Raw genomic sequence first — 17,800 nt, 5'->3', positions numbered from 1 at the left:
TTTTCTCTCTGCCACTTTCTGGGGTGGGGAGGGTGTATGATTCTGCTGGCTTCCTTCAGGAGAACCCAAATCCTAGAGCCTGTTCCTACTCTCAGTTGGTTTTCCTTGGGGGACTGGGGGAGGATTATTTGTTGTTCCTTTTCTGTTCTCTTGCATACCTTCTATTTTTTACTTTTCCTTGATACTTAGAAAAAATTCATTCAGTATAAAAAGGTATCAGCATGCTTTATTTTCTTAAAACAAAAAAGGATAACCTAGGAATAACTTACTCCTTTCTCATTTTAGTTATGAAAGAATGCGATCTCAGTTTTTTGCTTTATGTATTTTTATTTGTTTATTTTTGGCCTGTCTGTAGTAGATCATTTGCTTATGGTGACTTTTTGCATTTCGCTAACCTGCTCTTAATTGTTCATTACCATTTCTTTTAGTTCCAAAGAAATCGAGTTCCCTTTGGGTGTGTTTGTGGCTATGTACTAGAGTTCCTATTTAGTCAGTGCACATATTGTAGAGTCTAAAATTTTCAAGCCAAGGTAGTAATATTTGGTTCCAGGCCTTGGTAAACTAACAATCATTTTATTTCTCTCTCCAACCTAGGATGGTGATCGAGACATTTTTATTGATGGGGTTGTTGCTCGTAATAGAGCCTTAAATGGGGATCTGGTTGTCGTGAAACTACTTCCCGAGGAGCAGTGGAAGGTAAGTTAAATTTTCCTTTTTTAACTATAGATTTCTTAGGACCTTTTGTGTTCCATGGTGTACCAATGAGGCATCATAACCCGGAGGAGTCACAAACCCCTCAGGCTCTGCAGTTAAGTTGGTTGTTGTATGCTTGGGGCTTGGAAACATCTGCTGGGCAGACATCTAATAATTTGAGTTGTTCTCCTTGCTCCCTCTCTAGTGATCTGTTCTGTCACATTCCTTGCATTGGTTTCTGGTATTCTTTTGGATAGAATACCAAGGGCCCATTCAAACTTGACGCATACATTATTTTCGCATATTCTGTCCTGGGAGAACTGGAAAGATGAAGCCATGGGGACAGTGGTAGTCCTCACACATTTCTTCTGCCTCTACTGGAAAGTGCAGGCAATACATATGGAGTTCTGTTTGGCCTAGTTTGGGGATTGAATGTCCATCCCTTGGAAAATAAAAATTATCTACATTTTTATAAATCAGGGATTTTGGGGCAGAAGAAAATGTTTTTAATAGAATATTCTGGGTTTCAGTCTCCATCTATGTCTGTTAATTGAAAAGGGAAATAAATGTAGTTATACTTTTGACCGTTGTTTTAGTTAACAGCAAGGGTCAGATGTTTTACTTAACAGTAAGGGTCAGTTTGTGGTAACAATTTCTTTGAATTGTCATGTAGAATTGGTGACTTGTATGTCTAAGTCTGAATTTGTCTTCATAACATTTGTTTTATTTGGCTCAATTCATTGGTACTCTAGAATGTGGTGTCTTCTTCAGTGAGAGGCATCAAAGTGTAGTGAGTAATAGCATGGCCTTTAGGTTAGGCTGTTTGGCTTTGAATCTCATCTCTGCCATTCATCTACATAGCTTTGGGCAAATTATACAACTTCTCTACCTCAAATGCCTCATCCATAAAATGGGAAGAATTATAGTACCTACTTCATAGATTTGTCACGAGGATAAATGAGAATACATGTAAAAATCTTAGAATAGTGTCTAAAAGTCTTAGAATGGCCAGAGCTCAAGAAATGTTAGTTCTTATCATTAGCTTTTCCAGAAAATATGTGATATGAGGAGTACCACCTTATCTCAGAGCTTTATTGAGGCATAAATTAAAAATTCTTTTTTATGTGATAGGGCTAGAGTAATTGAATTACAGGTATGTGCCAGGTACCGATGGGGTGCAGGGAATTTTGTAATGATCAGGATCCACATAGTTCTTGCTCTCATGGAACATGTAGTCTATTGGGGAGTACAGGTAGGAAGAGACAGATACTAATTGTACTTATACAAATTCAAGTATAATTTTAATTAGTACTGTGAAGCTAAGTGCAGGGTTGTGTGTGTGCGTGTGTGTGTGTTTTGTTTTTTTTTAAATGACAGTGAATTTTCCTAGTCGAGGTCCTCCTCCCTAGCCCCATACCCCCGTGCTGCCAATTTTGGATATAGTCTTCACCCTTGGTTCCTTGAAAGCTTAGCTAAGGGCTGACTCTAGGTCTTAGGAACATGGATTCATTTAGGTCACTTCCTGTTTTCTTTAAAGCATCGTGCAGCCCGATGTTGACCAGGTCCAAGAAGACAAGGGGAGAGCATTAGGGCTAGGTCAAACCAAAAGAAGCATTTCTAGAGGCCATTTCAGGGAGTGAAGAGACAGCATTATAATGAACAAGAGCCAAAGAACGAAAAAGGGGTGAAACTAGTAGAATAGGAAGAAATGGAAGAGAGTGGTTAGCAAGTTGGGGGGGTCTAGAGCAGACCAGAGCAGGTATGAGGTGTTGACTGGTTGAAGAGCAGGCATGAAGAGTGTAATGTACAGTAGCACACCAGTTGAGCTCTGCAGAAGTGGACGATGTTGCTTAAAAAAGCAAGGCCAAGTTGCCTGGCCTCCTTCCTATCCTTAGCCCCTGGATGGAGATGGCTAAAATGAACAAATATATGAATAAATAAATGTGTTGAATTATTTTTCCTTGTTCCTTACTCCTTTGTTGAAAAGACCAGCAAGCCCAGCATTTCCTGATACTGTCAGAAGTTTTCTTGCTTTGGGCAGGAAGCCCAAGAAGATGGGATATGTTGTTGACCAAAGCTTGAGGGCAGGTTGGGGGTGAAGGTGTTTGTTGTTGTTGAGGTCTAGGAGGACAAGTTTGGGGCTTGGACATTCTTGCTCCTGCCTTGGTCCCTTTGCTTCCTGGACAAAAATCTGTAACTCCTTTAAGACTCAGTTTTATGAAATCCTAGGTCCCTGGAGCTAGTTAAGCAAGTGAGAATTTATAGAAATAGGTAGCATTCCCACAGTCAATACAGTCAGGCTTCTTAGAAACACCTTGTTTTTCTATTTTACAGTTAATATCTAAAGGTAGAAGTTAAAAGCCAGATGAAGGTTTTAAGCCAGGGAGTGATATGATTATATTTAGACAAAAATCACTGTAGCTGCTATTTGGACATTGGGCTGTGGTGGGGACAGTTGTACATTGGGATGGCCAGTTAGGAGGCTTAGACTGGGTCATTACAGTAAAGATGGAGAGAAGTTGGGACATATTTTGAAAGCAGAGCTGATAGGAATTGAAGATGGATTTGAAGAATAGGATGAGTGAAAGAGGGAAATCAAGGACAATTATTAAGATTTTGGTTTACCAAAATGGGTATGATGTCATTAATTAAAATGGAGAATAGTGGGGAAGAGCATGTTTTGGTGTAAAAATTGTTAGTTCTGCTTGGCCATGCTAAGTTTTAATTTCTTTTTAGACGTGTTAATAGAGATACAGAGAAAATATAGAGGCCCAGATGATTTCACTTGCTGGTGAATTCCATTAAACATTTAATGAAGAAATAATCCTGGTTTTATACAAATACTTTTGGAAAATGCAAGAGGAGGAAACCTTTTCCAACTCATTCTGTAACGCCAGCATTGCTGTAATACCAAAATGAGGGAATGACATTATAAGAAAAGAAAGCCACTGACCAAGAGGCCTCACAAATAGATGAAAAAATCTCCAACAAAATATTAGCAAATAGAATCCAGCAACATATAAAAAGGATAATACAGCATGAGCAAGTAGGATTTGTTCTAGGAATGCAAGGTTTGTTTTAATATTTGGAAAGAAATCGGTGTAAGTCATCGTTTAACAGACTAAACTTAATGCAATATTTCAGTCAGACATCCTCATTTCAATAGATGCAGAATATATGCATGTGACAAAATTCCACAACCACTTGTGATAAAAAACTCACAGCAAACTAGGAATAGAAGGTCAGTTCCTCAACCTGACAAGAAACATCTAGGAGTACTTAGAACTACATCATTCTTAATGGTGAAAGACTGAATGCTTTTCCTGTAATATTGGGAATGAAATAAGGATGTTCCTTCTTATCCCTTTTATTCAACATTGTACTGAGATTCTAGCCGGTACAAAAGGCAATAGAAAAAAAAACATCCAGATTGGAAAGAAGGAAGTAAAACTCTTTATTCCCAGAGTATATGATTTTCTATTTACAAACTTCTAAGAAATCTACATAAACAAGCTGCTATAACTAATAAACGAGTTACAGGACAGAGGCTGATATATTAATATCAAAATCAATTGTTCTTCTATCAAGGGTGGGGAGCCTGCGGCCTCAAGGCCACACATGGCCCTCCAGATCCCCAAGTGCATTCCCTTGACCGAATCCAAGCTTCACAGAACATTTATTCTGTAAAATTTGGATTTAGTCAAAAGGCTGCACTCAAGGATCTAGAAGGCCATGTGTACTATATATACTAGAAATGATAAATTGGACATTTAAAATATTCTTGAAGTACCATTTATAATAAGATCAAAAGTGTAAACCACTTAGGGTTAAACTTGACAAAAAGTGTGTAAGACATGTACACTAAAATTATAAACCATTATTGAGAGAAATTAAATAACTTAATAAATGGTGAGAAATATGTTCATGAATCAAAAGACTCAATATTGTTAAGATTCGAATTCTATTCAAATTGATCTGTAGATTCAGTGCAATCCCAAGCAAAATTCTAACAGTCTTTATAGAAATTAACAAGCTGATCTTAAGATTTATATGGAAGTGGAAAATACCTAAAATAGCCAAAACAAAGAATAACAAAGTTGGAGGACATATACTGCCTGACTTCAAGACTTCTTATGAAGCTACAGTGATCAAAACAGTGTGGTATTAGCATTAAGATGGACATACAGATCAATGGAACAGAATAGAGAATCCAGAAATGGACCCATACATATATGATTAATTGATTTTCTACAAAGTTGCCAAGGTAATTCGATGGGAAGAGTTTATCTTTTCAAGAAATATACTGTTATAGTTGTGTAGCCATATGAAAATACAGGAACTTTGATTCTTAGCTTGTATTACATATGGAAAATAACTTGAAATGAATTATAGATCTAAATACGTAAAAAGTATAAACTTTATAGAAGAAAATATAGGAGAAAATTTTAGTGATCTTAGATTTCGCAAATATCTCAAGTATAACAAAAAAAAGTGAACATGAAAGAAAAAACATTAATATGTTTGACTTTATCAAAATCATACTTTTGCTCTTTAGTAGACACTGTTACAAAAATGAAAAGGCAAAGCACAGACTAGGTGAAAATATTTGCAAAACATTTATTTGACCAAGAACTTTTATCTAGAATGTAAAGAAATCTTATAACTTGATAATAAGCAACTCAGTTATAAAATGCATTAAAGATTAGAACAGATACTTTACTAAAGAAGATATATGGATGGCGATTAAGTACATGAAATTAGTCATTAAGGAAATACAAATTAAAAGACCAAGGTACTACTACAGATCCACTAGGATAGCTAAAGTTAAAAAAGAGTGACCACTCATGCCTATAATCCTAGTTCTCTGGGAGGCCGAGGCGGGTGGATTGTTTGAGCTCAGGAGTTCGAGACTAGACTGAGCAAGAGCGAGACTCTGTCTCTACTAAAAATAGAAAAAAATTAATCGGACAACTAAAAATATATAGAAAAAATTAGCCGGGCATGGTGGCGCATGCCTGTAGTCCCAGCTACTCGGGAAGCTGAGGCAGAAGGATCGCTTGAGCCCAGGAGTTTGAGGTTGCTGTGAGCTAGGCTGACGCCATGGCACTCTAGCCCAGGCAACACAATGAGACTGTGTCTCAAAAAAAAAAAAAAAAAAAGAGTGACCATAACCAGTGTTGGCAAGGATATGGAGCAATTGGAACTCTCACACACTGCTGGTGGGAATATAAAATGGTACAGTTGCTTTGGAAAACAGTTTGGCAGTTTCTTAAAAGTTAAGCATAACCTAACATGTGATGCAGCCATTCCATTCTTAGATATTTACCTTAGTGAAATGAAAGCATTTGTCCACATAAAGACTTATACATGAATGTTCATAGCAACTTTATTTATAATAGCCCTAAAGTGGAAACATTCTAAATGTCTGTGAGCATGTGAATGGATCAACCAATTTTGGTATATCCATAAAATGGACTATAGCTTAGCAGTAAAAAAAAAATGACTTATTGATATATGCAACAACATGGGTGAATATCAAAATAATTATGGTGGGTGAAAGAAGCCAGGCAAAAAAGAATGCCTTCTGTATGATTCCATTTATATGAAACTCTAGAAAATGCAAACTATTAATAATTTATAGTGACAAAAGGCAGAACAGTGGCTCCCTGAGGTGGGAGTAGGAGAGATGGATTACCAAGGGTCCCCAAGGAAACTTTTGAGAGTGATGGACATGCTCATTATCTTAATGGGATTGTTTCATAATTGTGTGTGCGTCAGGACTGATCTATTTGTAGACTTTAAATATATGTAGTTTATTATATGTCAGTTATACCTTAATAAAACTGTGAAAAATACTGAAAAACAAAAGGAGATGTTTGCATAAATGAGTCTGGAGTTCCAAGGAGAAATTGAAGCTAGAGATGTCAGTTTGGGAGTCATCAGTATATATGGTGTTTAAAGCCACATTAGTGGTTGAGATCACCTAGAGACAGTAGCCAGAGAAGAGAAAAAGGCTGAATACTAAGTTCTTGGGCAAGCCAAAATTTAGGGATCATGTAGAGTGCATGCTGTATAGGGGGCACAAACCATCATGGCCAGATTTCGGCTGTGCTTGGCTTAGAGAAGAGGCTGATGCATTCTGAGGGTGTTGGGGGCTGAGGTCCAGTGAAATGAGTGTCAAACAAACTCAGGCTTTCATAGTCCATGTGACCTGCTTGAATCTAGAGAGCATTTTTTGATCTGTCTTCATGGAAAAAGAGTCAGCATGCCTTCAGCCCTATGTAAGAATGAGGAAGATGTTTGGTGACATCTGTCCTCAGGAATAAGAATAGGAGCGGAGTCCAAACAGGCCAGAGTCAGAAACTTGATCAAAGAGCCTATCTGCCATAATCTGTAATGCTCCCCATATATTATTTCTGATTTCCTCAAAGTGTAAAAAGTTACTTCCCAGTCAGTAGCAAACCTCTTAAAATGCAAAAAATCTCTGTGTTTATACTCTGGGGTGGGCCAGTCTACATGCCTTCAATAGCCAGTCTTGTGGAGAGACATACTCTAGGGCATAGAGTCAGCTGTGGCATGTTTCACGTCAAAAGGAAAATAGTATCAGTCCCTTAATCTTGCATGTTGTCTGGGGACTCCAAAATGGTGTTAGAGCTTAGTCACAGAAAAGCCTCTGACAGTTTCCTTACCTAATGCCTAACATTTGTAAGGCAGTGTGGGTCAGAGGAGTTTTGGAGTCCTCTTAGCTTAGGAAGCTGCCACTACCCTGGCAGGTGGGCCAGGTGCCTCACCAAGAAGCACAACAATCACTGTCTTGTGTGGGAATGGGCAGCCCTGGGGTTCCTAGGTGGGTGGACAGAGGGAAATAGAGGGGCTCAATAGGCCACTTAGCATTCAGGAGTTTGGAGGGGAGTTGGTATTCAGGAGGGAGATTTGCCTGAAACCTGAGAAATCCTGAAAGCAGCTATTTCCTGTCTTTGAGAAAGATGGGCGTGAGGATACCTCATCAGAACTGGGCCAATCCTAGACTGTGCTTGTCTTGAACCTGTGAATGATTTACCTGGGAATTTTATTAAAATGCAAATTCTCATTCATTAGGTCTAAGGTGATGCCTGAAATTGTGCATTTCTAACAAGTTGCCAGGCAGTGTTGACCTTGCTGGTTTGGGAACCACACTTTGAGTAACAAGGCTATACTGTGTGAGTCAGGAGGGAAAGAGAAAGAAGCAGCTCGGAAGCCTGGCACTTAACGCTGTGGACCCTGGGTCCTCATGAGATCTGGTTGGCAGGAAGATACAATACTTGAGTGAGAAATGTGAACATTAATGGTTGTGGCTGGGCCACAAAGTCCCCTTGAGAGACTAGATCCTGAGCAGAGATTGGCATGGAGACAGTGAAAGACCTGGACTGCCAAGGAGCCCCCACCCTTTGAGTTGCTGGTGTAGGGTTGGTGTAGGGGAAATGACTACAGAGGGGCTCCCAGCTGCCTTGGTGTGGGCATGGGCCCTTTTCAGCTCTCAGAAGATTTGAAATGTAGAGGATGGCCCTGGGTTCCTTATTCATTCCGTTTCTGTGGAACTCCTGAGAGTCTTTAAGGTGGCTGCCTGACAATTGCTTTTTATATTAAAATCAGCCCCATTAGGTATGTATTTTAGGCCTCATTAGGTAGAATATTTCACAGCTACCCATTCTGAAGGGGGGCTGTTCTGTGCCACCTATGACAATGGTTGGTGACAGGGTCAAACTAGAGAGAACAGAATATTCAGACTGTCATCAAGAATCCCTGATATGTAGAATATAAACATCTCAAAGAATACTGGCCAATTGTCTTACAGGTTTGTTAATACAAAAGCATATTGTTATCAAAGGAATCTGTACTCAATGGTGTGAGCAAATGTGAATTAATTGGATTGTTCATCTTTGCTTCTTTCTGCTTGTTGTGCTTCCCCCCTTGGGTATGTAAACTACAGGGCCTTTGGGGTTTTAGAAAAAACAACTGTTCTTTTAGTTATAGTAGTAAACAGTCAATTTATTTCACAGCATGATTTTTGGCAAAATAGATAGCTGTAAAAGTATCAAGCTGAGAGGCCATAATAAAAAATAATTTGCTCTTATATAACAATTTTAATTTCAGAATTCTTCCTCATTTTTGGTGTATATTTTTATTTTTTATTACAGACATCTAATGAAGGATACTTGAGGGGCAAATGGTAGTTTCTTCACTTTGCCAATTGGGAAATTAAGGTACCAGGAGAGTAAGTGACTGGTTTGGGGACTTGAGAGTTTTTGTCAGAACCAGGGGTAAAATCTAGATCTCTTAATTTTTAGCTTAATGTTCTTTCCCTCAGGTTTTCAAAGGACAAATTATGTCCCCACATGGTTAGGAAACATCCTGATGTTTCTGGAGCAGTGCAGAGTACCCAGTGGCTTCTCATCTTCCACCCATCCCCATGTGCTAGATCCTGGAACTACAAACTCGAATAGGACAAGGCTTTGCCCTTAAGGAGCTCATAGGCTGATTGGGAAGGGGGTGGAAACAATTATGGCACAGTTTGTGGGATGGAAACAGAACTACTAGATTGTTATGGGAGCACCAAACTCTATCTGAGAGAACTGGGGCAGGTTTCTGGAGGTTACATTTGAACTAAGGTTTGAAGAATGGAAATAGAAGAGAGAGGTTTTGTTTTGTTTGTTTTGTTTCAGGATGAGAATGATTTGGGCTGAAAATGATTTGGCAAGAGAGGATTATGAAAATTTTAGGTTTCAGGGAGCAACATGTTGATCAAGACTTTCTCTTTCTGCCACACTACTGGCTGAGTGCTGTAGCCCCTTTACTCTCCTAGACAGTGGGAAAGCAGGGGGACTCCTACCTGTTCTCAAGATCCTGCCCTCAAGAGAGAACAAAAGGGAATCTGTGGACCCCTTTTACAAAGGTTCATGGAATGCTGCTCTCTGCTTTGTAAACTTTTCTGTTTGCCATTTATTTGATCTTCCATTTTTTTTCTTTTTTCTTTTCTCTCCTTTCTCTCATCCAGTTCATCTCCTATAACCATTACCCATCCTTGTCCTTCATCTTTTGGTTAACCATAATAAGTTTATCCTATTTTCCTTCTCTTAGTACTCTAGTAGAGTACATTACAAATAAGCATATATAAACCTTGTGGGTACTGAAAATGATTGTTAACTTTTTGGTGCTTATTGTGTACCAGGTACTATATTTAGTGCCTCACAGCATTCTTTAGTATGCTGTTATCTCTATCCCAGTTTTGTGAATGAGAAAACTAGGGCTTAGCTTAAACATCTTATTTAACGAACATGTAACTAAGGAGTGGCAGAGCTGGGATTCAAATTTATATCTCCTGATTTCATGATCACATCGATATTTGTTATTCCGGAGATATCAAGGAGAGAGTTATTTGATCTGTAGATGGATATTAACAGGTGTCATAAATATTAGCATAAATTTAGAAAGTAGCAATATGTGCTTTAACATTAGGTAATATCTTAAGTTGCCATCACGAGTAAAGGAAGATGACTCTATCAATTGAAATGGCCAAAGGCCTAATGTTAGTCTCAGAAAATAAATAATTTAGAAAAAAATAATCAGAATTCTAGTGGTTGTATTTTAGGACTAGAGAAGTATGGTAGCTTATCAGGGCATTATGGAGGCAGATGTTGGGAATGAGTCAGAACCTTACCAGACATCTGCTCTAGACAGTGGATAAGAGGACTGACCCAACTGCATCGGTTGAATCAGAGCTATAGCTCGCTGGTCTCAAGGCACAGGGTCAAAGGGGTTACAGACTCAGATGCCTTCTTGGCTCATTGGCAGCAGATCCTAAATTCACAGTGGCACAGGTATTCAGAAGGCAGGTAGGCAGTTGTCATGTAGGAGAAAGTAGCTCCTTCTGGGGCTTTAGGGCAGAGTTCTAATTCCAGGAATGTGGGACTTCCTATTATAAGCAGAATGGTAGAGATAGCCACTATGCTGGAAGTCAAGGACAGGATTTGATCCCCAGCTAGGAGAATTGGCTAGAGCCATACTAGGAGCAAGACTCAAAGCAGAAGACCAACCCTGAGCTTTTTTTGGTTGTACCAAAGGAGACCTGGGAGTCCAGGATTTAGCTCTGGTGTTTTGGACCTGACCTGGGAGGCAGGTTAAAAGCCAAGCCTTTCCATAGGAGGAGCCAAAGCTATTTAAATATTGCCTACAATATTGCCTTGCTTGACTGGGAACTAGTTGATGCAGCTATTAGTGATTGGCCTAGAGAAAATCTTGAGAGTAAAGGAGGCTGACAAGAGCATGTTAAAATTAGACTCAATTAGGTAAAACAATGTGAAACAGAAGCTGACTAGCTAAAGAGATGGATTTCAAGTGAAATTTTTACTCATTGGAACTTAGCTTCTATCTTCTTCTTACTGTATTTTAAAAATATAGTAAAACAGGCTGGACTCTATTTAATATACTGATATCTACTGGGAACCTATTCATTTACGCCACTTGTATTTGTTGAGCACCTACATGTACTGAGAGGATAAAGTGGGAATCAATCAGTCAAGTACTTTGTTAGCCAAATCTAAATTTCTCTCAAGACAGGGTTATTTCACTTAACTTACAGCAGAGTAAACTCTGTACATGACTTAAAAAGGTTGGAGAGCAGGGACAATTATTCTGTATTTTCTAACATGTCTATTGTACAGTTACTAAGATAACTTATTTTTATGCAGAGATACTAATACTTTAGCAAGGAAATAATAGAAGTATGGGTGAATATTTTGGAAGAGATTGGCACAGAAAGAAGGAAATAACTTGAGTTTGAAAGAATAAAGGAAGTGCTGTTAGGAGTGACTACTCTTGTTCTAAATTAAACAAACAAAAAAAAATCAAAGTGCACATTTAATCCCTGATTTTCAGTGGCTGTTTCAAAACTTCTTATGGCCACATGAAATTGGCCTAGTACAGTAAATTGTTTCCTTTGACAACTTTTCCTTTAAGTGATTGTTTTAAAGTTTTGTCTTCCAAGTTCTTCTTTAAATATGCACCTATCATACTAGATTATATTTAATCCAGTCTCTTATATAACCACTATCATTTTGGATTGTTCTCAATTCCAGTAGAATTAGGATTTCTTAGAACTGTTTGGTTTCTTGGCCTGCATAGCAAATCTGAAAAAGACTTGGAAGGTACTTAATGGTGGAGGGCAAGGTCTTTGGAGCCTCCGCCCAGAGTAGTATGGTAGGTGAGCTATATCTACTACTATGATCAGATTTTCCCAAGATGGTTATATACACAAGCCTATTTTTAACAGTCCTCTTTTCTTCTTCATTATTGCCAGCTCTGGGATCAAATACTTCGGGTTCTTGCCTGCTTTAAACATGCCTTCAGATCTCTGTAATTCAAATTGAAATGTCTGAAATAAGGAACGTACCATTTAAGGATAGAGTAGTTTATTTGTGCTGGGAAACTCCCAATTAATATTTAAGGATTATTTGCTAGAAAACTAATTCATTCCTCCTTAACTCTTCGGAAATGGTTTGATGAAAGTCACATTCATTGTAATGAATGAGTTAATGTAGATAAAATACTTAACAGCAATGATAACATGTTATGAGTGCTTCAGAAATATCAGATATTACTACTATTTTTCTTAGAAATGAGAACTGAGAGTCATAGTTTGGCCAAGATCACATGATAACTCAAATTTATTATTCCTAGCTCTTGAGTGTACCACTGACAACATTTACAGCAGACATAAAATATTGGTGTTTTAGTGTATATTTCTTTGAGCCATCTAAATTGATGAACAATTGTATGGTAGGCAAGGTTATAGTCTGGAATGAACGGTTTATTTCTTGCTCATGCTCATTGCCCATCAAAATTATCTAGGGGCTTTGCTTTGCATTAGCTTCACTCCAGAGCCCCAGCAGGATGTAACAGATACCATCAGAAGTATTCCCTTTCTCTGTGGCAGAAGGAAATAGCCAAAGAGGGCCACATTTAAAATGCCTCAGTCCAGAAGTGATAGAGTCACTTCTGCTCACAGTTCATTGGCCAGATTGAATCACCTGGCCTTACCCAACCATGAAAGGGCCAAGAAGTGCAATCCTGTAATGTGTCTACGAGTAGGAATAGCAGGATATATCTGGTAAACTGTGCTAATGACAATCACACTAGATTAATTAGATTCATTATATGTTTCATTCCTGACTAGCCATCTGAAACCATATGCGACTAGTCACAGCAAAAGCTTCTATATCTCTTACTACAGATTTATCTTCATTATTGAAAATAGAATTCAGAAGTACCTGAAAATGATCTAGGTGCTCTTTAAGATCATGCTTAGTTACGTATTTCTTCCTTTAAAGTACAATGTGTGATACAAAGTAAATTTTTTGAATTAAGTCAATGGTGCAGTGGTGCAGTTTTTATAAGTGGAAGGCAGGGAAGTTATGTTTTAAGGAAATGTACTGGCATTTATTTGGTAATATTTATAAACCATAAAGAGTTATCATTAATAGTCACACTGTGATATTGCTGCTTGCTACTGCTATTGTTCAAATTCTCATTTTTTATTTTAAAAAATTTCAATAGATTTATCCTATGTTTTATAGAAACTAATAATGATTTAGGGCATATACATAAGTGTCTTATGAATTTAAGCAATATTTTGTACAAAGGTAGGAATGTTATATAAAAGGGCATAGAGGCTTGAGGAAACATGGCGGATTTGGAAAACTACAGATATTAGAGTAGTTTGGAGATTAAAATGCAAGATAGAGATATAAAGTGGCAAGAGATGGGGCCAGGCTGGTAGACGGAGAGGTGAGAGTGGGCATCACATTATGAAATGTCTTCCTGTGTCAGGGAGTTCAGCTGTTATCATATAGGCACTGGGGAGTCATTAAAGAATTTTGAGGAGAGTGACATAGTCAGATTTGCATGTTAAATATTGTGGTGATAGGGAGGAGGATTTAAAGGAATGAAGGAAAATTATTGGGAGATTGACAAGAAAGTTAGGTATTAAGAGTCTCAGTGAGAGATGATAAAGTCACAATGGTCATGTGGAATGCAAGGAGGGGATGCATTTAAGACTGTTTAATAAGGTAGAACATGATGATTGTATGTAGGAGGTAAAGGAGAGGGAAGAAGCTAGGATGACTTTTAGATTTTGGGCTCAGGTAATTGAGGGGATGGTAGCTCACTTTGCCAAGATAGAATCTTGGAAGGGGAACAGGAACAGAGATTAGGGTAGGATAATGAGTTTGTTTGGACATGTTGAGTTTTAGATGTCTTGGAGCATATAGGTATATAAAGCAAGAAGGCTTTTAGATACTAGGATTCGGAGCTCAGGAGTGAGATCTTGGCCATAGGTAGAGATTTGGGTGACCTCCGTGGCACTTGGATAAATTGGTGTTTTATGGAGAGATAAAAGAAGACCACCTGAGGATGGAGCTTGAGGAACACCAAAACTTAATGGATATGCAGAGGAAAAGGATCCCGTAAAGGACACTGAGAAGTTGTGGCCAGAGAGAAAGGAGGAACACCAGGAGAGAATGTTATGCCAGGAACCAAGACAAGGGGGCATTTGAAGGAGGAGGAGGAAGTACCATGTTGCTGTAGTGAGAAGTTTTCCTGAGAAGTTAGATTTGACTAATATGGAGCCATCTGTGACATTGATCAGAGCAATTTTAATGGGGTAGAAAAGGCAGAAACCAAACCACAGTGAGTGAAGGAGTGCATGAAGGAGACTGAGAAAGGGTAGTGATTTAAGAATAAGACAGACAGATGATTGTTATTGTTTTGATATGAGAGAAACTTTCCTTAAATATGGTGTGTTTAGTTGGGTTTCCTAGGGCCAGAGCTTGAGATAGAGAGTTTTGCTCAAGTAGTCTATCTTTGTGAAAAATTTCTGATCTATTCCAAATATACTTAAAATTTAATTAGAAATATCCCAACACAGATCAAAAATTAGAATTTGAGAACAGAACACTGAAAATGAACTAGATGTAATGTTAGAAGAGATTGGGAATGTCTAGTAAGAGTGAATTGACAACACAGCACACGGAACTATGGGTAGAAACAGAACAAGCTCCAGAGAAAGTCAGATCAGGTTTTAGGAGCAAATGGACTGGGGACATTTGGCCAGGAGGAGGCAGATCTCCCTATGGTGATTTTGGGGAGCATAGGAATCTGCTAGAGCAGGAGTCAGCAAGCCTTTTCTGTAAAGGGCCAGATAGTTAATGATTTAGGTTCTGTGGGCCGTGTGGTTCTGTAACAATTTATCTTGTGCTGATGCAGTGTGAAAGCAGCCACCGACGATAGGGAAATGAATAACCACGGTGATGTTTCAATACAACCTTATTTATAAAAACAGTTGGCTTTGCCCTGTGAGCTGTAGTTTGCCAACCCCTGTTCTAGAAGCATAATTAGACTTTATGAAGAACCTTCCTCCTGCTCTACTAAGGAACCCTGTGAGCCATAGACACCTTGTTCTTATCCCTAAAGAGCATGCAAACTCTGCTGGAAAATGTCTTACCATTTTGACTCCATCTCAGTAATTCAAGAGTGTAGTTCTTGAGTCTTTCAATTTTAAATCAGAAAATGTTAAGGAGTCTCTATCTGTATGAGTTCTTGGGAATTAGTTGACTGGATTCTGTGTTTTTGTTTTTTGTTTTTGTTTTTTGGAGTTTTCTTGTTAATAATATGTATGGACATTGAGCTTGCAGCTTATTAAGAATTCTAGATGTATTTACCATAGTTTTAGATCCTTTTTGATCAGGTTTGAAATGGATCCTGAAGATTGTGGTCTAAGAAATATTTTTTGGAAGCAGGGGAAAATTTAATAGGGAGCACATTGTCCACCTTAACTTTCTTGCATGGCTCTCTTTCCTTATTGCTGCTGTTCCAGCTTCTCATTCAATTTCTCCTTGGGTCTCTGGGCTCTGTGCCTTTATTCCTCAGGCCTTTTTGTCATTAACTTAAGCAGTAGGTAGTGTGAATTCGTGTTTGCAGTGATCAGAAAGAAGATAAGTAGTTCTCCACTCCGTCCCTTTTAAGTGCCAAACTAACACCATTTGTGTCACTGGAAAAATTGTCAGAGGTACAAGATGTGGTAGAGGAGGACAGTAGTAGGTCAGCTAAAAGTTGGTGCTTTGAGGCAGGTGACAAAGGCTAGTTCAGTGGATGAGTATAGTGCTATAAATAGGAAGTGAGTCCAGAGTTGGGAACCAAGGAGATTTCTAAGAGAGTGGAACATAGAAAATGAGAGTAATTGAGGTAAATGGTTTAGAATATAGTCTGTCAGCAAGGGAGTAGACTGATTCACTCATGTAACTCTTCCGTCAAACTTGAGTACTGACAAGGAGTCAGGCCTTTTGTTAGAACTTAGGAATATGGCAAGGAATAAGATAGACAGGATACCCTTCTTCATCTAAACCAGAGAATGCAGAAAATGACTTGAGTGACTGCTCAGTTCTCCCAAGGATGGTATTTAAATAGTGCCTTTCTGTATGCAAAGTAGAGAAGTTACTTTGTTACATGTAATGGATGCCTCGATGTATATAAGGGCCTAATTCTTCTGAGGAGCCCGGGTTGAGAAAGTCAGTCTCCTGGAGCAATACAGAGTGGGTAAGGACAGTGATAGAGAAAAAGTCCTGGGTGCTGTGGGAGTGCGCGGTAGGATATCCAGCTAGCCTGCAGAGGGCCAATGAACACTTTCTGGAGAGGAGTTTGGGGAAGAAATGAAGTCTGGACAGAAAGTAAGTGTTAACCATGTGAAGAATAGGGAGGGAAGACTTGATGGAAAGGAGAGCCTAACCTGCTCTAAATTCTAAGTTTTTTTTTTTAAATAAATCTGTAGTGGAGATTATGAAAGGAAGAGTAGTAGCCAGAGAAAAGTTCTTGTCGGCTTTCTTGGGGCTCCTCCTCATTGGGTATTGGCAAAGGCAGATTGCAAACTTGAAGACCCAGTGTCTTAGTCTGTTCTGTGCTGCTGTAACAAAATACCTAAGACTGGGTGATTTATCGAGAAGAGAAATTTATTTTCCCACTGTTCTGGGAAGTCAGAGATCAAGGCACCCCCAGGTTCAATTGCCAGGTGAGGGCTGCATCCTCTGGTGGGGAGGAGTGCTGTGTCCTCAGATGGCAGAAGGTGCAACAGCAAGTAGGTCTAACGCTGCATGAAGCCTCTTTTATGAGGGCCTTAATCCCATTCATGAGAGGGGAGTCCTCACGACCTAATCACCTCTTAAAAGCCCTGCCTCCCAATACTTTAATATTGGCAACACCTGAATTTTGGAGGGGGACACATTCAAACCATAGCACCTAGTCTCATTGGACAAATGCAGAAATGAGCTGGATACTGTCACAACCCTTGGTCTTTTTGAAAAGTAAACTTACAGAATATTAAAAAGTTATTCAATGTACAGGATTTCAAAGTATAAACCAATTGCTAATAACTCGAGCATTACTATTTTTCCATTTGCCCTATGCTACTATAATATCGCATGCTAATGTATCAGGTAGGATTAAAAAGAAAAAGAAGACAGCTGCTTTTTCTATAGCTCAAAGAGTAAAGAACTAGGAGAGGCAAATTTAAAGAAAAACAGTCTGAAGTGGTTTAAATGACTATATTTGAGGTTTATCAGAAAGAAAAATTGTTTTGTAATAAAGGAGGCAAATGCATTATTAAAACGATTTATTTTTAGAGACAAGGTCTCTGTCACCCAGGCTGGAGTGCAGTTGCACAATCATAGCTCATTGCAGCCTCAAACTCCTGGGCTCAAATGATCCTCCCATCTCAACCTCCCAAGTAGCCAGGACTACAGGCACATGCCATCGTGGCTGGCTAATTTTTAGATTTTTTTTGTTGAGAGAGGGTCTCACTATGTTGCCCAGATCTGTCTTAAACTCCTGGCCTCAAGTGATCATCCTGCCTCAGCCTCCCAAAGTGCTGGAATTATAGGTGTGAGCCACTGTGCCGGGCCTGATTTATTATTTATAATGTCATTCTGAGATTTTCTTTTCTTTGATAAGAGATGGTTGGATTAAAATTTTTAAAAATTGAGATATAGGGCCGGGCGCGGTGGCTCACGCCTGTAATCCTAGC

The 17,800-nt window shown here is 38.8% G+C and overlaps 1 protein-coding gene across 1 annotated transcript in view; it reads left to right on the top strand.

Moving 5' to 3' along the window:
* Positions 1–17,800, top strand: part of DIS3L2 (DIS3 like 3'-5' exoribonuclease 2) — a 394,844-nt gene that overhangs the window by 87,818 nt on the left and 289,226 nt on the right. Inside the window, exon 5 of the mRNA XM_012652208.1 lies at positions 595–696. Within this exon, the coding sequence (XP_012507662.1) occupies positions 595–696 (102 nt within the window). The remainder of the gene's footprint in view (positions 1–594; positions 697–17,800) is intronic.

This window comes from Propithecus coquereli, unplaced genomic scaffold, assembly GCF_000956105.1.
Source record: "Propithecus coquereli isolate 6110/MARCELLA unplaced genomic scaffold, Pcoq_1.0 Scaffold383, whole genome shotgun sequence".
Classification (NCBI taxonomy): domain Eukaryota; kingdom Metazoa; phylum Chordata; class Mammalia; order Primates; family Indriidae; genus Propithecus; species Propithecus coquereli.
Note: the sequence above shows the minus strand (reverse complement) of the source record. Positions and strands in the feature narration are given on the sequence as shown.